The 21,826-nt window shown below is 42.7% G+C and overlaps 2 protein-coding genes and 1 long non-coding RNA gene across 6 annotated transcripts in view; 2 read left to right on the top strand and 1 right to left on the bottom strand.

Moving 5' to 3' along the window:
- The window catches only part of LOC107375366 (interferon-induced, double-stranded RNA-activated protein kinase), a 23,412-nt gene extending 21,088 nt beyond the window's left edge, over nt 1-2,324 (top strand). For all 3 annotated transcript variants that reach the window (XM_070542132.1, XM_070542134.1, XM_070542133.1), the window contains exons 16-19: nt 1,241-1,384; nt 1,471-1,569; nt 1,825-1,887; nt 1,962-2,324. In XM_070542132.1, the coding sequence (XP_070398233.1) occupies nt 1,241-1,384; nt 1,471-1,569; nt 1,825-1,887; nt 1,962-2,099 (444 nt within the window). In that variant the 3' untranslated portion in view covers nt 2,100-2,324. The remainder of the gene's footprint in view (nt 1-1,240; nt 1,385-1,470; nt 1,570-1,824; nt 1,888-1,961) is intronic.
- The window catches only part of LOC139062039 (uncharacterized), a 13,338-nt gene extending 6,322 nt beyond the window's left edge, over nt 1-7,016 (bottom strand). Inside the window, exon 1 of the long non-coding RNA XR_011515628.1 lies at nt 6,901-7,016. This is a non-coding gene — a long non-coding RNA (uncharacterized lncRNA). The remainder of the gene's footprint in view (nt 1-6,900) is intronic.
- On the top strand, nt 7,004-21,754 carry LOC107375439 (interferon-induced, double-stranded RNA-activated protein kinase). 2 transcript variants are annotated; one of them, XM_015943970.3, is made up of 17 exons: nt 7,004-7,242; nt 8,531-8,660; nt 14,438-14,571; nt 14,911-15,043; nt 15,143-15,201; nt 15,276-15,425; nt 15,521-15,653; nt 15,802-15,863; nt 18,689-18,764; nt 19,005-19,057; nt 19,137-19,256; nt 19,344-19,466; nt 19,546-19,750; nt 19,959-20,102; nt 20,302-20,403; nt 21,276-21,338; nt 21,468-21,754. In XM_015943970.3, exons 1-17 carry the CDS (start codon nt 7,136-7,138, stop codon nt 21,591-21,593), a joined length of 1,920 nt encoding a protein of 639 aa, XP_015799456.3. In that variant the 5' UTR covers nt 7,004-7,135; the 3' UTR covers nt 21,594-21,754. The 2 variants fall into 2 exon arrangements, with proteins under 2 accessions (XP_015799456.3, XP_054605781.2); XM_054749806.2 differs by having other exon boundaries at nt 7,006-7,242; nt 20,305-20,403.
- The last annotated feature ends 72 nt before the right edge of the window (nt 21,755-21,826 follow it).

Here is a 21,826-nt window from a genome sequence, read left to right on the forward strand (position 1 = left end):
TGGATGGGTGGATGTGTGGATGGATGTGTGGATGGGTGGATGTGTGGATGGATGGGTGGATGTGTGGATGTGTGGATGGGTGGATGTGTGGATGGATGGGTGGATGTGTGGATGTGTGGATGGGTGGATGGGTGGATGTGTGGATGGATGTGTGGATGGGTGTGTGGATGGATGTGTGGATGGGTGTGTGGATGGATGTGTGGATGTGTGGATGGGTGGGTGGATGTGTGGATGGGTGGATGTGTGGATGGATGTGTGGATGGGTGGATGTGTGGATGGATGGGTGGATGGGTGTGTGGATGGATGTGTGGATGTGTGGATGGATGGGTGGATGTGTGGATGTGTGGATGGATGGGTGGATGTGTGGATGTGTGGATGGGTGGATGTGTGGATGGATGGATGTGTGGATGTGTGGATGGATGGATGGATGGATGGATGGGTGGATGTGTGGGTGGATGGATGGGTGGATGGATGGATGGGTGGGTGTGTGGATGGATGGATGGGTGGATGGATGGATGGATGGATGGGTGGATGTGTGGATGGATGGATGGGTGGATGTGTGGATGGATGGATGGATGTGTGGGTGGATGTGTGGATGGATGGATGGATGGATGTGTGGATGTGTGGATGGATGGATTGATGTGTGGATGTGTGGATGGATGGATGGATGTGTGGATGGATGTGTGGATGGATGGATGGATGGGTGGATGGATGCGTGGATGGATGGGTGGATGGATGCGTGGATGGATGGGTGGATGGATGGGTGGATGGATGGATGGGTGGGTGTGTGGATGGATGGATGGGTGGATGGATGGATGGATGGATGGGTGGATGTGTGGATGGATGGATGGGTGGATGTGTGGATGGATGGATGGATGTGTGGGTGGATGTGTGGATGGATGGATGGATGGATGTGTGGATGTGTGGATGGATGGATTGATGTGTGGATGTGTGGATGGATGGATGGATGGATGTGTGGATGGATGTGTGGATGGATGGATGGATGGGTGGATGGATGCGTGGATGGATGGGTGGATGGATGCGTGGATGGATGGGTGGATGGATGGATGGATGGATGGGTGGATGAAAAGTGCAAAGCTGAGTTCTCGCTGGTCTCCTGCTGGAGCTGCGTGTTTAAGCTGGTTAATGATAATAATGGTTAATAAAGTAATGATTAATATCATTACTTTAGTGCGTCTCTCGTGATGCTGCATGTTTCTATTTCCTGTCCCACGTCTAGCCCGCTAACATCCTGTTCAGTCAGGACAACACAGTGAAGATCGGAGACTTTGGTCTTGTTACTCCTGAAATTGAAGATGATACAAAGAACCAGAAAGAGAGGAGTGAATACAAAGGGACTCCATCCTACATGGCACCTGAACAGGTGAGATCAGCTCTACGGATTCCTTTGGTTCATTATGACATCACAGGTGTTTTAAGGGTTTAACCATGCTGTCCCTTTTTCCACAGAGAGGCAGGGTCCTTTATGACCGGAAAGTGGACATATTTGCTTTAGGGCTGATTTATTTTGAACTCCTTTGGAACTTGCCTATCAGTGAAAAGTGTGAGGTGAGTACGTGCCTTTAAGTAGACTGTTAGGGTTTTACTCTTATTCAGTTTACACGTGAATGAGATGAATCAAAACAAGATATGATTAAGTTAATAATAAACAAATATAATTTACATGATTTTACAGACTGTCAGCTATTCATAGGATGTCAACATTTACCCGCCATGTCTAAAAATCCTGCTGGGATAAAAATAATTAAGAGATAATACTCATATCACCATAACCTCTGTTGTTGCTGCTTGGTTTCTTTTTAGATTTGGAATGATGTCAGAAGCCAGAAACTTCCTCAACAATTTATTTTTCATTTTAATCAAGAGGTAACATGCATGAAATGATCAGTTATTACATTTGTGTTGGACTCTCACTAAAGTGACTTTATTTGTTGTTTTAGAGCCAGATGATCAAATCCATGCTGTGCGATAACCCAGAAGGACGCCCAGAAGCGAGTCAAATTAAAACAGACATAGAAGATTATAAAACATCACTGGAGAAGATTAAAACTATGCAAACAGTTAGTAGGACAGTCTGATGATGTTAGAGGAAATGTGGTTTATTGAGTCAACATCCAAATTCATGATTATGTGTTTCTGAGAGGTCCTTTAACTGCTGAGAGAAAACAACTTTTTTTACGTTCATTTACCTTCCTGTTGGTTTGAAATGGGAAATATCTTTGGATGAGAAATCGGTTTCAAAAATATAAATGTAGGTCCCAGCTGATGGGCCTTTCAGCTAGATTTTAACCAGATGTGTCATATTTATCAGCTGCTAAAAGGTCGTTAATACCAGGATGTGTAATGGCCCATACAGTCAGGTCCATAAATATTGGGACATGGACACAATGCTAACATTTTTGGCTCTATACACCACAATGGATGTCAGATAAAACGAACAAGATGTGCTTTAACTGCAGACTGTCGGCTTTTATTTGAGGGTTTTTACATCCAAATCTGGTGAACGGTGTAGGAATTACAACAGTTTGTATATGTGCCTCCCACTTGTTAAGGGACCAAAAGTAATGGGACAATTGGCTTCTCAGCTGTTCCATGGCCAGGTGTGTGTTATTCCCTCATTATCCCAATTACAATGAGCAGATAAAAGGTCCAGAGGTCATTTCTAGTGTGCTATTTGCATTTGGGATCTGTTGCTGTCAACTGTCAAGATGAGACCCAAAGAGCTGTCACTATCAGTGAAGCAAGCCATCGTTAGGCTGAAAAAACAAAAGAAGCCTATCAGAGAGATGGCAAAAACATTAGGCGTGGCCACAACAACAGTTTGGAACGTTCTCAACAAGAAGGAACGCACCGGTGAGCTCAGCAACACCAAAAGACCCGGAAGACCACGGAAAACAACTGTGGTGGATGACGGAAGAATCCTTTCCCTGGTGAAGAAAACACCCTTCACAACAGTTGGCCAGATCTAGAACACTCTCCAGGAGGTAGGTGTATCTGTGTCAAAGTCAACAATCAGGAGAAGACTCCACCAGTGTGAATACAGAGGGTTCACCACAAGATGTAAACCATTGGTGAGCCCCAAAAACAGGAAGTCCAGATTAGAGTTTGCCAAACAACATCTAAAGAAGCCTTCACAGTTCTGGAACTACATCCTACGGACAGATGAGACCAAGACCAACTGGTACCAGAGTGATGGGAAGAGACGAGTATGGAGACGGAAAGGAACTGCTCATGATCCTAAGCATACCACCTCATCAGTGAAGCATGGTGCTGGAAGTGTCATGGCGTGGGCGTGTATGGCTGCCAGTGGAACTGGTTCTCTTGTATTTATTGATGATGTGACTGCAGACAGAAGCAGCACGATGAGTTCTGAAGTGTTTTGGTCAATATTATCTGCTCATATTCAGCCAAATGCCTCAACTCATTGGACAGTGCAGATGGACAATGACCCAAAGCATACTGCAAAAGCAACCAAAGAGTTTTTGAAGGGAAAGAAGTGGACTGTTTCTGTGGCCAAGTCAGTCACCTGACCTGAATCCGACTGAGCATGCATTTCACTTGCTGAAGACACAACTGAAGGGCAAACGCCCCAGGAACAAGCTGGAACTGAAGACTGTTGCAGCAGAGGCCTGGCAGAGCATCACCAGGGATGAAACCCAACGTCTGGTGATGTCTGTGTGTTCCAGACTTCAGGCTGTAAATGACTGCAAAGGATTTGCAACCAAGTATTGAAATGTATAAGTTTGATTTATGGTTCTTATTCTGTCCCATTGCTCTTGGTCCCTTAACAAGTGGGAGGCACATATGCAAACTGCTGTAATTCCTACACGATCACCTGATTTGGATGTAAAAACCCTCTGTTTTTCTCTGTTTTTGCAAATGAAATCTTGATATATACAGGTCCTTCTCAAAAAATAAGCATATTGTGATGAAGTTCATTATTGTCTGTAATGGACTGATAAACATTAGACTTTCATATATGTTAGATTCATTACACACAACTGAAGTAGTTCAAGCCTTTTATTGTTTCTAATATTGATGATTTTGGCGTACAGCTCATGAAAACCCAAAACTCCTGTCTCAAAAAATTAGCATATTTCATCCGACCAATAAAAGAAAAGTGTTTTTAATACAAAAAAAGTCAACCTTCAAATAATTATGTTCAGTTATGCACTCGATACTTGGTCGGGAATCCTTTAGCAAAAATGACTGCTTCAGTGCGGCGTGGCATGGAGGCAACCAGCCTGTGGCACTGCTGAGGTGTTATGGAGGCCCAGGATGCTTCGATAGCGGCCTTAAGCTCATCCAGAGTGTTGGGTCTTGCGTCTCTCAACTTTCTCTTCACAATATCCCACAGGTTCTCTACGGGGTTCAGGTCAGGAGAGTTGGCAGGCCAGTTGAGCACAGTAACACCATGGTCAGTAAACCCTTTACCAGTGGTGTTGGCACTGTGAGCAGGTGCCAGGTCGTGCTGAAAAATGAAATCTTCATCTCCATAAAGCTTTTCAGCAGATGGAAGCATGAAGTGCTCCAACATCTCCTGATGGCTAGCTGCATTGACCCTGCCCTTGATAAAACACAGTGGACCAACACCAGCAGCTGACATGGCGCCCCAGACCATCACCGACTGTGGGTACTTGACACTGGACTTCAGGCATGTTGGCATTTCCCTCTGCCCAGTCTTCCTCCAGACTCTGGCACCTTGATTTCTGAATGACGTGCAAAATTAGCTTTCATCTGAAAAAAGTACTTTGGACCACTGAGCACCAGTCCAGTGCTGCTTCTCTGTAGCCCAGGTCAGGCGCTTCTGCCACTGTTTCTGGTTCAAAGGTGGCTTGACCTGGGGAATGCGGCACCTGTAGCCCATTTCCTGCACACGCCTGTACACGGTGGCTCTGGATGTTTCTGCTCCAGACTCAGTCCACTGCCTCCGCAGGTCCCCCAAGGTCTGGAATCGGTCCTTCTCCACAATCTTCCTCAGGGTCCGGTCACCTCTTCTCGTTGTGCAGCGGTTTCTGCCACTTTTTCCTTCCCACAGACTTCCACTGAGGTGCCTTGATACAGCACTGTGGGAACCGCCTATTCATTCATAAATGTCTTTCTGTGTCTTACCCTCTTGCTTGAGGGTGTCAATGATGGCCTTCTGGACAGCAGTCAGGTCGGCAGTCTTACCCATGATTGTGGTTTTGAGTAATGAACCAGGCTGGGCGTTTTTAAAAGCCTCAGGAATCTTTTGCAGGTGTTTAGAGTTCATTAGTTGATTCAGATGATTAGGTTAATAGCTCGTTTAGAGAACCTTTTCATGACATGCTAATTTTTTTAGATAGGAATTTTGGGTTTTCATGAGCTGTACGCCAAAATCATCAATATTAGAAACAATAAAAGGCTTGAACTACTTCAGCTGTGTGTAATGAATCTAATATATATGAAAGTCTAATGTTTATCAGTACATTACAGACAATAATGAACTTTATCACAATGTGCAAATTTTTTTGAGAAGGACCTGTATATATATATATATATATATATATATATATATATATATATATATATATATATATATATATATATACAATGTGGAGTTATCTGTATTTGCAAATTAAATCTTTGTATTTAAATTTTATAATAGGAAATGATCTGTCAGTCTTTGTGGTGACGGCGCATAAAAATGGTCTCGTATATTTGCCTCAATAAAGTAAATCATGAACTTCCCTGGATTGGATGGGCAGATAGTCTTCTACTTTCTTGGTCTTAAAAATATTTTTTTTATTTATTATGTTTTAAAGATCTGCTCTTCAGTAAAAGTCACTTACCCCCAAATTCCACTACCTCCGCTCCGCTCCGGTCCGCCCCCGCCTTACGCAGCCGCTTGCTTCTGAACTCAATTTTTACTGGTGCGCGCTCTACAACGGCTCCGCTCCGGTGTGGAGACCTGAGGGGGGCAAACAAGCATGCGTGGGATTTTCGAGATCTTGCGATACAGTCTGAGCAATAAACGCGGAAGTTAGATCCAAACACCCGTTGTGTGGGAGAAGCATCGAAATGAACTGTTTAATCTGCCCATCATTTGTGTTGAGAGATCAGCAGTGTTTGGATCAACAAAGTGTGACTACTTTGATAGTAGAAACTGTATTTATGGCTTACTTTTGTGCATTTAAAGTTCAGCCGTCATTGATCGTTGTTAAAAGTTGTTAAACCTGTGCATATGAAACAAAAAACGCCTTTTGTTTATCGATTTATTGTGAAATAACGGAAGCTGTGCTTGCTCCTTTTCCTGTTGAGCGGTTGTGATTCCTGTCCATTGACTGCGGAGGTGCTCCGGCGTCCGGCGAAAATAGGCTCAATTCTATTTTTGCCGGACGCCGGAACAGAGGGCGGCGCACTGCGCCGCAGCACAGCCGCAGTAGTGGAATAGCTCTGATTGACTACAACGTTACCGATTTTACTGCGGAGTTCGTGCCGGAGCGGAGGTAGTGGAAATTGGGGGTTAGGGAAAAAGCATTCGTAACAAACACGTTGTAATACTTTTTTTTTTTTTCCAGAATTTAAGTTATCTGCATTTTTTAGGCATATTAATACAAATCTGAACATCATCAGAGAGGCCTAGCATTCTGCTGGGGGCAACTACGGTCAAGGGCCACAGTGGCCCTCGCCCCACATGTTGGACACCTGTTGTTATAAACAGCATTTATAAAGCATTGTCTCTAAGATGTTAAACAAATTACTCAATCAAAATTATTTACATTTGAAGTCTAAATTTGAATAAACTATCATTAGTCTGCTAACTTTAAATTTACTGACATAAATTATCTTGATCTTTTTCTTATTGTTGAAGGGATGAGAAGGTGATTCTTTTTAAATAAATGTATTTATACTTACTAGAAATGTAGTGTTTTATAATAGCTTTACAACACCAAAAGTTGCACCGGAACTGAGCGACCGACTCTTCCAGTTTCATTTTCGACCGAACCCGATAGATTGATGCCCAGAATCGAAACCAAGCGGCTGGACGGTTTCCGTCTGGAGGAGCCCGCAGAGCCGCCGCCGCGGAGGACCAGAGACACGAGTCTCAACCAGATTCCTCCTGTTTTCTGTCATTTGCTGCGTCATTACGATGGAGCCCTACAACGCTGTAGCTAAACTTCACGAATATGCGCAGAAAAATCGTCTGTTGCTGAATTATGAGGTCCTCGGTGTTGAAGGCCCCGACCACATTAAAAAGTAAGTCGGTTCCTAACTCGACTGGTGTGTGGCTTCAGGGGAACTTAACACGTTTATGCCATGGTTCGAGTTGAACTTTCATTGTAGCGTCTGTTCTAGAAGCTAAAGACACGGACTAGATGCTACTGTGGGAGGTTTTAGAAAACATGCTGTAAAATTATTTTCATATTTCAGTTCAACTGTCTGAATGTCCTAAAGCTGAACCCACTTCACGACGGCTACTACATTACCTTGCTGTTTAACCTGATTTGGTCACCGTTGTATATTTTGAGACTTTTGAGGACGCTGCTACCCAAGTTGGCCTCAAAGAAGAAACTTGATCATCATCATTGATCCAACTAGCTGAGGCAGATCTTCCTCAGAGGTTCTGGTCCATCCTGAAATGACAGCATCAGCTCCATCGGTGATGGACTGTGGTCTTTGATGGGAACCTCCAGTTCCACCACATCTCAAAGGTTCTGGACTGGACTATTGACTGGAGGTCATTGGAGTCCAGGAAACTCGTGGTCATGTTAACAAGTTAGAGCTGATCTGAGCTTTGGGACATGGTGCTGGAAGTAGCCATCAGAAGATGGGTCCATGTGGTCATAAAGGGAAGATGGACATGGGCAGCAGCCTGAGTCATTAGGCAGGATGGATCCATGATTTCATGGCATGGACACCAAATTGTGACCCGACCATGTGAATGTTGCAGCTGAAATCCAGACTCATCAGACAAGTAAAGGTTTTTCCAGACTAGTGGTCCGTTCTGGTGATCCTGTGTGTGTTTTGCTCATTTTGAGCTCTTCTCTGTAAATCCTAGAGATGGTTGTGGGTGAAAATCTCAGCAGGTTGTGAAACACGCATCAACCACCAACAACTATGCCACATTCAAAGCCCTTTAAATCACCCGTCTCCAATCTGGTTCTCAGTTTGAACTTCAACAAATCGTCTTCACCGTCTAGAGGCCCAATGTGTTGTATAATTGTTGTGATTGTTTGATTAGCCATTTGTGTTAACAAGCAGTAGACCTAATAAAGTGGCCATTAAGTCACTTAAATTATTATGATGTTAATTATATGACTTCACAATATATTCCCAGAGTCCCCAGTACTTTGTTAGGTTATAGCATGTTGTGCAAAGGGAAAAAGAAAAAATGTAAAATATCATCTTTGTTTGCTTTTATAAATGGTCTTTTTGCATAAAAGCATTATTACAACTTTTGTTAGATGTTATCTACAGTCCTAAAGTGAAGTGATGATATAGTAAATTGTATGAATGAGAGATTGATGATATCATTTCTCCACAGATTCACTCAGAGAGTTGTTCTAGATGGCAAAAAGTATCCATGTGGTGAGGGGAAAAGCAAGAAGGATGCCAAGCAAAATGCTGCTCATAATGCCCTGAAATGTCTGTGTGAAGATGGACATCTGGACTCTGTAAGAATATTACCTACTCAGCAATTACAAATAACAAAAGCTCATTTCCTTTACAAAATGAAATGTTGAATTTACTTAAACAGGCTATATCAGCTGGTTTCAGTAAACCTAGTTGCTTAAATGTAAAGAGTAGTATACTGTACATGTACTTGTAACAACAACAGTGAGTGTGTGTGTGCATATATATATATGTATATATATATATATATATATATATATATATATATATATATATATATCCAAATTTGAATACCGTCTAACTTCCTCTTAATTTTACCCCGGTATACGGTATTACCATGAATACTTAAAAAGTATGACGTAAGCCTCAAGTGGACCTTCACCTTTCTGAATCCGAATACCAAACACTAAAAAAAATAACAACGTAACTCACATACTATTAACAACATTTATTAACACAAAAAAACGCAGCTTATAAACAAGTGCAAAGAGTCAACAGTCCAACAGCAATAAGTCAACATGAAAACCCAGGACCGCTGTTGTGCACAAATCAAGTGAACAACTTACCAACGAGCAGCATGAAACAACAAGAGTTGAATAACCATAAACATTGAAATTATAAAAATTATTGCGACCAAAACAACTGAATTAAAATTATAAAAAGAAAACTCCGTCACACGGCCACACGCGTGCGGGTGCGCACACACACACACAGGAGTGTGAACATTACGGCATGTTGCAGCAAATCTAGTTCAGATTTCTCGCCAGAAAAACCAGCATGTTTACTTTTTCTGGGTTCAGATTTGCACGTTGTGGACCAACAACTTTACCTGCGGTGCTGAAAACCCGCTCTGATGGTGAGCTGGTGGCACAAATACATAGATGCCTCCGGGCCAGTCGTGACATCTGGGGAAAACGACTGGCAGCATATTTCCACCAGAGAAGAGGGTCTTCGTCCCCTTGAATGACAGGTTCCAAACAACACGCTGTTATTTCAGCTCCAGCTCGCTGCTCTGCGCCGACGGGACCCTCCGGCGCAGCGTCAGCGGCTCGTTTTTGCAGAAGAGCTCCCAGAGACATCTTTTTGCGTGGGGGTTCAGGTTGTGCTCGTTCCTCTATGGTTCGGATGGCCACTGCTTCAGGTGCTGCTTGCCCCTCTAAGCTCACGATCTCAGCCTGTAGTTCAGCTTTGATTTCAGCCAGTGCGTTGTCATCAAGCTCATATCTGCCACGGTAACGAGGATCGAGGAAAGTGCATTTTCGTATTAATTTGCGCGCTGAATCAGATTCCTACTTGGCCTCCAGCTTTTTTAGAATTATGGTTTTTATTGACTTTGTAAGCTGGAGGTCGTCTTCTGACACAGCCAACACGCTCTCCCTGCAGAGCTGGAGTGTGGGGAGGATAGAGGAACTGGTCACATAGTTTTCACCAGACAAAATATCAGTGAAGTCACCAACAGGTTTCAGTGCGCCGTTCACAGCTTTCAAGATACCAGTATCCTGCCAGTGCAGGGACAGGTTGCTGCTTCTGTCATCAGACAGGACGAGCTTGATGGCTGGGGCCTGCTGGAGGACGCGCTCCACCATTGCCAGTTTGGAGCCCCAGCGAGTTGCGCAGTCCTGCCGACGGACGAATGACGGACTAAATTAATAACTAAATAAATAAACGAATTATATTGTTAGTTACATGATCTAACGTTATCAGATTCAGATATAGACTAAATGTATGCTTACCGTTATGAGACTATGCTCTGGGAGTCCCAACTCCACTTGCTTCTTGTGGAGGTCACTTTTACGTTGCCAGCTGTGTGAAAATGCCCCCACAATGCTGCGGCATAATCCGAGGGCACGCTCAGTTTTTTGCTTATGGTCATGCGATGCATTTGTGATCGCCAAGTTTAGATTGTGACCAAAGCAGTTAAGCCACGCCCACTGCAGGGACCTGATTGCAGCAGAAATGTTTGCAGCGTTGTCGGTTGTTATGGCCGAAAGTCCAGCTTTGAGCGCAGCAGCAAGATCCTCCGCTGTGTGGCTCTCTGGAAAATAGGTTGTTTGGAGGCATTTGGATTCAAGTTTCCACTCAGGTGTAATTATGTGGACAGTCAGAGACATGTATGGTGTCATATTAACCGACGACCACATGTCAGTTGTTAAGGAACAATGATCTGCCCCTGACAGCAACGCCTGAACATCATCTCTGACTTTAACATACACACTTGGGATCGCTGTTTGTGAAAAATGTTTCCGTCCGGGCAGCTCGCACTGGGCATCTAGGACCGTTACCACGTCCTTAAATGACTTTTTTTCCACCGTGTGTGATGAAACCATTTCCTTTGCCAAATACGTTGTCACAGCATCAGTGCAGGTTTTCCAACGGAGACTGTTCCTTTTATATTTTGTTGTTTTGGCAAAGGCCCCCATTATTGCCGGCTGCGCGTAACTGGTGGTGGACTTTGTTGTTGGTCCTGGTCCTGCGTCGGTGTCAGTGAGAGGTGTTGAAACTGTTGCACTGACTGAACTCGGAGCCAAATTCACCCTCGCGGCAGTGAGTGGGTGGTTGATTCTGAGACGTGTCCGTAGGTTTGAGGTGTTTCCATTTTACAAATTGCCTCGTTGGGATTCACCGGCTCTCCTTTGTCGTTTGGTTTGAAGCCGAAAAATTCCCAAATTGCAGAAGTTGTTTTCTTTTCGGACACCAAGTCAACCTGCCATCTTTCGCTCAGCCTTTCTCCTCCGCACTGTCACGTGTAACTTTCATAAACTTTATGAAATATCTCCAAAACTTACAAAACATTTTAAAATATTTAAGTAAAAACAAAAATTCAAAAACGCATCAGTTTTATACATGAAATGACTTTTATTGATCTTTTTAATTGATTTTTACATTTTTAATCCTTGTCTCCTAAGTGCGCGCACGCACAGCTGTTTTTCATGACGGTATTGGAACTGACACGTCGCTATTTTGTAATGCTGCGTGTATACGGTAATACCGCCCAAGCCTTATATATATATATATATATATATATATATATATATATATATATATATATATATATATATATTCTTGTGTTTTTTTTTTTAATTTATTTAAGCAATCAGGTTTAGTGGAACTAGTTGATTTAACTTGGTTAAGCATATTCAATCTTTTTTAGAGTGTACCATTTGTTTCCTTAAAGGTGAAATCCACAGAAATATTTTTACTTTTTCTTTTTGAAATCTCATTAGTCACTCTGAGTTAAACGTGCAGGCTAAATGTGAAAATAGTCTTCTACCCCTATTTCCTGGTTTAGCTTGCGATAGAAAACAGATAGGGATATTTGCACATCATAAGAGTGATGCACTGATATGAAATTTTTGGGCCGATATCCGATATTAAGATCACTGTTATGGCCGATTGCCGATACCGATTTACTGACATTAATGCTTCTACATTCCTCAGATGTTGTATAGAATAAAAATTATTAAAGCTGAATTTACGTTATTATGTACACACATCACACACATTTACGCTTCTGAGATGATTACAATCACTGTGACATGACTAAGCAAATACACGTCCCCCCGTCCCGTTCCCCCCCCCCCGAAACAAGAAACAAATGGTGACGAGATGGAAAAAATATTGGTTGATAATATCGCCCCGATACCGATATTGATGCCTATATATTGTCCATCCGTACATCATAATGTCAAATTAGCCTTCATGGACTCACCCATCTAGGCTCGTGACAGAGAAAACTGTTGTTGATTTAGTGTCCAGTAGGGCTGTAGCGAAGCCTCGACGAAGTCGACGGCTCGATTCTAAAAATTTGTCGACGTCAGATCCGGAAGTCGACGCACCGCGCCCACTTGTTGCATCCCCAGGAGTTTGTAAATAGAGGAGGAATCTGCCTGTTTTTCCTCTAGTTCGCCCTCTTCTCCGCCTTCACTAACATCTCCGCCAAATACCGAAGACCCGGAACAACGTCCGTCCGCTACTAGATTATTTCCCTGTTTTGCCCCTTCGTCTCCCGGCAACGGACAACAACTTCCGGGGTCAGATGCGCTGCTTCGTGTCTATCGCAGATGTAGAAAATCACCGGGAGCGCTTCTCCCTTCATTAAGGAGCTTCTTTCAGACATGAGGAGAGCTGTTTTGGTGGTAGCAGTCTCTCCTCCGTGCTGGTCTGTTTGCTGCTGGGTGTTTTTGGTTTATTTAAACTTGGTAACTTTAACTTAATGTTGGTAAAGCTACTGTTAGCATCTTCGCTAACAGCTTCTTGCGTTGGGATAAGCTGTTACGTTTTGGTTTAGAGTTAATCTTTTTTGTGGTGTAGATCTCCCTTTCATTACATTTAGAGTGTTGTGGGTTTTCGGTTTAGTTTAAAATATCACCTGAGTTTGGTTTAACCCGTAAGACCACTCGCCTCACGCACATAAGTGACCAAAACAAAGCAGCATGGAGACACTCCACCTTCTACCACCTCTCAGGCAGCAGCCTGCACTCCCAAGTTCTACACATCACCAGAACATAAACAACCAACACAATAAAAGCAGTGTTATACAAAATGGAAGGCCTGTAGTGTTTATTCTCTTACAGTAAGAATTTATCAATTTTTTGAGGAATTTATTTGAGATTTTCTGGTTTTTGTTAATTGTGCAATAGAAAAATAATCATTAGATTAATTTTCTAAATAGTCATTAGAATAGTCGACTATTCGATAAAATAATCGTCAGAATAATCGTTTTAAAAATAATCGTTTACCCCCAGCCCTAGTGTCCAGGAAACTGCAGAGCACGTCTCGGCTAGTAGAAGCTAACCATTAGCATTGGCAACATCACCACTCAGCAGAACTACTTCAGGCTTTTTTATTTGTGGAGATAGAACATCAGTGTTGCAGAGCCAATGGAATCAGTGGTAGAGTTGTGTCGGTGTTAGCCAGCCAGAGGCGAGGTGTTTGAATATCACCAGATCCCTCCATCTGATACTCGCCTCTGTTCTGGCTCACTTCTAGTTCCAGAAACAGGAGCGCAAGAGCTTTTTTTTTTTTTTTTTACCTCAGAGATAGACTCAAACGGTGTTCAATTATAAGTTTGTTTCCATTATCAGAACTTCAGTGAGGGGGGAAATTGACTGGAAGATTTGATGTACCAGTCCTCTCAGCTCCTTTTTCAACCCTTTCAGGACAATCACGACTGCTTCAGCAGGGAGTGAGGTCACTGACCAGCACCAAAAAGCATCCGCATTAACATTAATAACAGTAAACATTTTATTCTGTAGAAGTAAAGTATAATTAAACCCATTCAGAGGACAAGAGCCGCTGCGTGATTTAAAATGTGGCGTTCAATGACCAGAAGAAGCTCAGCTTTTTGCGGCGCCCTGTGAAACGGCCAAACCCAGTGAGTTACGTTGTTTGGGAATTCTGCCGTGTTCTTCAGTGCTGGAAGTTTGGTAGCAGCGGTTTTAAAGCAGCACGAACGGTGCTCATCTGCTTTTTTGCTTCCATTGTGCTTCGCAAGCAACACTTCTGACGTTGGTTGTTTTGGATGGCGTCTACTGATGTCATTTCCTTCTGAGTTACAACCAATCAGCATGAGTTAAGTTCCACTCAGCTGCTCCACCAGGCCATTTCCAGGACCTATCCCTGATAAGGTACTCCAAAAGTTCCTGAAAATGGCCCGGTAAGTGGCCCGTTTGGCCAGCCCGGGGGTGTGGAGACACACGCGTGAATGCTGGGAAGTTCTGGTAAATTTACCCTGAAGTTCCGACAGTGGAAACCACTGCAAATATGTAGAAAAAACAAGTGAACTTGGTCTTTAATAAATATTTTAATATCTTGACAGGCAGAGAATTTAGCAGAATCTGTTGGTCAGACAGATATCAACTACATATGTTGGCTTAATCAGTATGGACAGCGGAACGGCGTAACTGTGACGCCTGTGGAGACGACAAAACTTGGAGCTACTAATGCAATTCTGTAAGTTTCAACCATCAGTTTATTTATGATCTAAAATGCATTTATGTAAACTATTGTCACAAATGTGTATCAAAGCCTTAAAACGTCCAGATGGAGTATCAGCATTAGTACCTTCATATCAGAAACCTGCCATATTCGGTCCTTAATCTACATACTGCCCCCTGGTGGAGGGTGGTTTGGCTAATAAAATTGTATTGCTGTTGCGTTGTTATATAATTACTCAGTACATGAAAACAGGTTCTTATATACTTGTTATTTAACATTAGCATTACAACATTTTGTATTTGCACTTTTTCTTCTTCTTATTGGATAATTAACAAGTTAAACTCTCTGTTTTAGTTTACCTAGGTGGTGTAAGTTTGTGGTTGGGGAGACAGAATACCCAGAGGTGTCTGGAAAGACGAAGAGGGAGGCCAAAGAGGAAGCAGCCAAACGGGTGTATGATATTATAAACTGTAATGGAACTGCAGAGGTGAGTACACACCAGTCGTTCCTGGTTTGATCATAAACTCAAACAAAGCCTCCACAGATCAGTTTCGTCCTTTTAACCATCTCAAATTTTTGTTTTAAGACCTCAAATGCAACAAGTCGACCAAATGAGAAATTCCCTAAAAGTATTTCAGACGTTTGGTGAGTAAATCGCAGTAAATGTGTTTTATTAAGCTGAGTAATCTCCGTTGTGTAATATTGTTTGTTCATCTCAGTGAAAACACTGGAAGCTTGAGCTTGGACCCTGCAGACAACAGCTTTACAAAGACAAACTTCATTGGGATGATTTATCACTACTGTCAGAAAAAAAACTGCCGTCCTTCGTTTATAGAAGTAGAGAGAAGAGGTCCGTCTCATGATCCCTGGTAAGGAGGCCAGTTTTGCAGTTATCACGCCATATTTTGAGTTTTATAAATGTTATTGCCTGATTTTAAACCACACCCACTTTTCTGTAATGCAGTTTTTCCTACAAATTAGTAATAGACAAGAAGGAATACCCTGTTGTTGAGGGCAAGAGTGTTAAAGAAGCCAAACAGAATGCAGCTAAATCCGCCTGGTCTGTTCTTCAGGAACAATCCGATTATGACAGCAAGGTAAATGGTGACATCTAACCTCTCAATGTTATCACATGCAGATGGACACAGCTGGAGATATTCTATCCAGTCTGAATCTCTGCTTCCACTGAGCTGATATTTAAGAGATTTTGATGACTTACTTTTTCACTCTTTATGTGCATTTCAGGTGTCTGTCAGCTCATCCGAGGGCGATGCAGGAATTTCATCACCAACACAGTCAACTCAAAAGTAAGGCACTCAGACAGAACCAGTTTAAAGTGACAGTGTGTAGTTTTTACCGTTAATCTCTGGAAATATCCATCGAAATGTTGTAGTAAATGACTTAAAAGATGCCCAGTTGTTAAAAGATATTGGCAGTTTCATAATATATAACCATAAAAATCTGTTCTAAAATACATGGGAGCGGGTCTGAGGCCCAATCCCAGTACTCACACTTGCGCCTTTCATTTGCGCGTTCCCGGCCAGGGGTGCGAGTGCGTAGGGTGTCCCGATTTTCAAGTGCAGAAGTTGATCACGTCCCCATTGCACCCTTAATCTGCACTTCACCCAAGTCTGCAGCGAAGCGGACCTTGGGCAAGGGTATTACCCACAAGCCATTGCTGCGGAAGAAAAGGCTTAAGTTCCTTTTCTGAAAATATGTATTTTCTAATGAAATTAGTTCATTTTAGGACGATTATTTGCAGCAATAAATGTTAATTTATTTCAAATAGCTGTTTGGCTGTTTGTTTAAAAGTTGTTAATAAAGGTTTTTGAAAAAAGTTTCACAACAACCAGCATCACGGCATGCGTTGCGATCGATAACGCAATGCTCCCTGTCTCAATTCTGCAATTATTTGCACACATGTGTACTACGCACTCGAACCCTACTGCGCACTTTCTCCAAGTGCTCTTTTCTGAAGTCCGCAGGGCGCAGTGTGAGTATTGAGACTGAGTCCAAGTCTCTGGGCAACGCCATATTGTTTCCTTCTATGGAAGTCTATGAGGACAAAATACATTTACTGATTTGTAACGAATGGTTACAACACTTTCACCATTAATAAACGTTGTTTTACACATTTACCTCTTCACTCATTGCCAGTGATGAAAGGGAATCTGATGTTCTTGTTATGTTGCTGGAGGTTGCACTCCCAGGGATTTTTGACCCTAAGGGCCATCCGTTGGTAAGGTCTTATTTGAACACAAAAATAATGTGGAAGCAGTGATTTAGGTATCTACTGCCCCCTATCGCCAGCATCAGGGAGCCTTAGGTAACAAAAGTAGTCAGACCGTGGCGGTAATGTGGCGCAATCGTGTCCTTTTTAGAAAAAAGGGTATGGGGTGATCCCTGTGCTGCCGTAGGCTTCCGTTTATCTTGGACATAACTTGCTTTTTATTACGATTGAAGCCACGCTCATTAAGTTTTGTTCAAAAGCCGTTCCCAAAGGTGTCTATCCTCCACAGCTCCCGTGCAGTCTTTGGTGATCTGAGCTCCAGCTCTAACGGAAAGAAGCTCCTGGAGCTCTGCGTCGCTCCAGTTGATCATCTCAGCATACTGCCTGTATTTACTAGGGCTGTCGCGGTTGAGGAATTCCCCCTGCGGTGATTCAGGGTGGCTTAATATTGCGGTGTGCGATATTATTGCAGCACTTTTTTATTGCAGTACTATCTAAACATAATGTTTACACATTTAAAAAAGGTTAAAAATTGCCGTGCCTTCTTTAATAACACTTTACTGAATGCAGATCAAAGGGCAGTAACAACGCAGATCGCAGTAACGCTTGTTTCTCCGACAGTCGGAGTCCGACTGAACTTAAAAACAACAAAATTCAGGAGGTTAAACTTTTAAATGCAAATTTGGCTGCAGCATCTAACAAATAAGAAACAAGTCCCCATTTTGTTTAGTTGTTTAAAATCAAGCATAAAAAATTACATGTACCGGGCGCGCGCGCGCGCGCCGGGGGGCGGGCGCACTATCATTTCACTTTCACACACACGAATGACGGTGCTTTATAGCTCGGTCACGTCCTTGTTACCTACAAGGAAAACCAGCATGTTAACTACGGTTTGAGAGAGGATCTGAGAGGGGTGGCAACATTTGCAGCAACACTGAAAAGCCTCTCGGATGGTGCGCTCGTTGCACTAACGCACACATACTTGCGTGCGACTCTGGCGAGCAAAGGGAATCTCCCGTTTGTTGCTCCACCATGTCACGGGGGTTTTCTTTAGGGTGGATGCATTCCTCCTGCAGGTAGCGAGTGAGCTCCAGCTCGGCTCAAACTCTCTTTGGGACGGCTGCAGAAGCAGTGCTTGTCCGGGACTTCAGCAGGTCTCCGAGCGTTTATTTATTTATTTGCCGCTGGTGGCAGCTCTGTCTCGGCCAAGGACTCTGGCTGCGCAGCAGCTGACGTACTGAAAACCAAAGCGCTCCCACAGGAGCGAAGTAACGTTTCGTTTTGATACCAGTGCAGCCATCCTTCTCAACATGCATCATTGAGTTGAACCAAGTTCAGTAATCGCGGTGGCGCATGATGCAGCGCGGTGGGCTTCTTCATATCGCGATATTTCATTTTTGCGGTTACCGCGACAGCCCTAGTATTTACTTTAATTTTTAACATAGTTTCTGGCCGGGGCTCGGCAGTAACTCCCCACGTGATCATGACGCCACCTTCTGTTGCACCAAGGCGTAAAATGCATTCACAAGTCTAGCGTTGCGGCAAAATCACTACTGCTTGGTGGCACGGATACAGCAAAATTCCCGCAACGCCATGTCCCCACGGCGCTTTGATAAGACACACAGTGGCGACAGTATTTCGCTGATTTGCTGGCATGGTGTGTCTTCTACAAAAGGCTAATCTCATTGGGGTGGGGCGGTGTTTGTAGGGGGAGGACTCAGGAGTGTGAGACAAGGACAGCTGTTTATTAAACAACAACAATGTTGGAGTACATTTTGTTGTTTTGCATTTGAAGTTTTAGAACCTGATGAAAACCAAAGTAACTTCATTGTGTCCTGATATATAAAACTATAATTAAATTGCTGCCATGATTTGAGAATGTACTTATAATTTGTTTTTCAGAGACTCTAGTGAATTATCACAAAACACGAGTGACTCGGTGATATTTGCTGACTCAGTAAAGCCTCCCAGCAAGCAGGTTTGTTCTATAATAATTCAAATCATTTCTGAAGTGGTTTTTGTCGTCACCCTTGGGTAATCTGTAGGTGTAGGTTTCAAAAACACACACCCTCACTTGTGTTGTTTAGCATTTTAATATTATAACAAGATAATGCTTAGTGAACCGCTCACTTTAGTACTGAATTAAGATTGTTTAAATATTGCAAAGTTGAACATAAACATTGTAGCTGTAGTAAAATCCACTAAATTGTTCTCTTAGGACGTCAAAAGTAAAGCTACTGAACCTGCAGCTTGTACACCAGCTGAGCCAAGGTATGACAGAAACCTTCTGTTGTACTTTAGGATTCATAAAGGATCACTCTTGCCTAAACAGTCTTTTTATATTCTCCAGGTTTAAATCAGATTTTGAAGTCACCGGGCCACTTGGCAGAGGAGGCTTTGGTCGAGTTTACACAGTAAAGGAAAAACTGTTGGGCAAGAATTACGCCGTGAAGATTGTTCGCAGCACAAAGTACGTTAAAGTCATTTTATTAGCAAAGGCATTACAAGAATGACAACATGTATTTTTATTAATAAAGTCATTTATCGTCCCTTTTAGAAAAGCTTTGCGAGAGGTGATCGCATTATCGGACCTCCTGCACACCAACATTGTTAGATACTACAATTGTTGGGAAGAAGATTCAAGATACCAAGATGAGGACTTCAGTGTCAGCTCCTCTGAGTAAGCCTTGTCTAATTTCAAAAAGTTGTCTCTCCTTTTACAACCAACCAACCATGTTATCATTCCCTCTCTGTTGCAGCTCTAAGAGTAGCTCGTGTCAACAATACCTCTACATTAAAATGGAATTATGTAAACAAGAGACCCTTAGAGACTGGATACAAGAGAAGAACATTAATGATCTAAAAGGCCCACAGAGAAGAGCAGAAGGTCTTCCTATTGCCCAGCAGATAGTCAGTGGAGTCGAATGCATTCACTCCAACAACCTCATTCACAGAGACCTCAAGGTGACATTCTTTTTCAAATGTGTTGAATTTAGGAGTCATTAATAGTTTTTTTGTTTGTTTGTTTGTTTTTCTCATCCAGAAATGATTCAAATTTAAGTTTTCAGGCGCCTGAGTGGCTTCAAATATTCTGTTGTAATTAGAAAATAGTATAAATAAAGTTATAAATAATTTATACTCAGTTTAATTGTCTTTGTTTTTTAATCCTCAGCCTGCCAATATAATGTTTGGGAGCGACGGAACGGTGAAGATCGGAGACTTTGGTCTGGCCACAACTGATACAGATGAGAATGATGAAAACCTGCTGGAGAAGACTAAAGGAACTGGAACCAGATCTTACATGGCTCCGGAACAGGTGACTCCTTATTGCAGGATTATTGATAAATGCTATCTTTTTACTTCATGTCACAAATGTATTTCTACTCAGTTTGCTTCATGTACCAAGCATCTTTTTATCTAATGTTTCATTTCATTTCAAAGTCAAAAGTTTTTATGGCTGAAGAGCATTATGTAGCAATAAAACAGCAAGAATAAACGTGTTCTTTATTTCACAGAAGACCGGTAAAAAATATGACCGTAAAGTGGACATGTTCGCTTTTGGGTTGATCTTCTTTGAGCTTCTTTGGAAGCTCTCGTCCGGCCATGAAAGAGTCAAGGTGAGTCCTTCATAAAGAGGTCCCAGCCGTAAACGTGAAGTTACTGACCACACATGTTACATAAGCCCCCTTCAGACAGGCCATGAAAAACGGAAATGTTCCGGACTCTGTCCGTAAGACCTTCGTGTCTGAATACAAACATCCGGATAACGTGTTCTGGAATTTAACCGGACGAAGCCCCTAGTAACAGGTCCGGGCTTGTCACGGACAGGGTGGCTGCTTCAGACTGGTGAGGTCGAGTTCCGGACAGGGAGGAGGGGGAGGAGGAGGGGACCGGGGGACGCTGTGCGCACCTAGATAGCCCGCTCCTGTAGCATGCGGCGAACCACGGCAGCTCACCTCCTACGGTACCGCCTAGACGTGCGACGGAGCGCTTCACACCGCTTCAGTGATTCCTTTAACCATTGAGCTTCATCATCCAGGTCTCTTATGCGTCTTCGTGTGCGCAGAATTATGCTTAAGCGCCTCGTGATTTTTATCTTGAGAGGCGCTATAGAAATGATATTTTCTTCTTCTTCTTCTTCTTAATATAAGTCCGATTCTCCCCCCCCCCCCGCCGCCGTCAGACATCTGGAACTTTTCCCTGCTGTGTGAACGCAGCCGAAAGGACAAGTTCCGGTACAAAAGCGGTGTGTCTGAAAACACCGTTCCGGTTAAAAACCGGATTGAATTGTCCGCAAATGTTCCAGAATGTCTATCTGAAAAGGGCTATAAACTCATGTTTGTTGTTTAAAACCTGGAGCAAGCCTGTTTAAAGCATTTTTCTTACATGTCTTTCCGTATTTGCAAGTTTAGTGTTTAGAATGACTTTGTTGGTTTATGAAACCAAACTAAATGTTTTTATTTCTTCATGACTGCATCATGGTTAATAGATTTGGGATGGCGTGAGGCAGAAGAAATTTCCGTCACAGTTTTTCCTGACTTTTCCACAAGAGGTAGATTACCATCTTCTTACTTAATCTGCTGATTTATAATCAAAATCTTATTAGAAAATGTTGGACTGTTAATAATGTTGGAGGATGACTTTAATTGTTAACACAAAAATCTTTCATTTTCCTTTACAGGATCTAATAATTAAATTGTTGCTGTGTGAGGATCCAGAGAAACGACCGGAAGCAACGGCCCTCAAGTCTGAGCTGGAAAAGTTAAACGCATCCGAACGTTTAAATCGGGAGAGTCGCACCGTCTGACTCATCGGCGTCAGCTTTTATCCTCCTGAAGAGGACAAATACAGATGTCGGGGGTTTGGTCGTCTGTGGGGAATGTCGTTTATTTTCGATGCACTTTGAAAGCACTTGAATCATGAGCTTTGCAGAAAATGAACAATCACAATTAATCAAACATGTGAAAAACAAACTACAAAATGTGTTTATTTAAAAGGTGTGCTATAGTTAGGATTACTGTAGCCTTGTGCATTTTAACA

This window comes from Nothobranchius furzeri, chromosome 12 (assembly GCF_043380555.1).
Source record: "Nothobranchius furzeri strain GRZ-AD chromosome 12, NfurGRZ-RIMD1, whole genome shotgun sequence".
Lineage (NCBI taxonomy): Eukaryota > Metazoa > Chordata > Actinopteri > Cyprinodontiformes > Nothobranchiidae > Nothobranchius > Nothobranchius furzeri.

Excerpts from the sequence above, each read along its gene's own strand:
- LOC107375439 (XM_015943970.3), top strand. The coding sequence starts at position 7,136 with ATGGAGCCCTACAACGCTGTAGCTAAACTTCACGAATATGCGCAGAAA. Across the intron at positions 15,044-15,142 it reads ACTGTAATGGAACTGCAGAG|ACCTCAAATGCAACAAGTCG; the intron begins GTGAGTACACAC and ends TTTTGTTTTAAG. Across the intron at positions 15,202-15,275 it reads AAAAGTATTTCAGACGTTTG|TGAAAACACTGGAAGCTTGA; the intron begins GTGAGTAAATCG and ends TGTTCATCTCAG.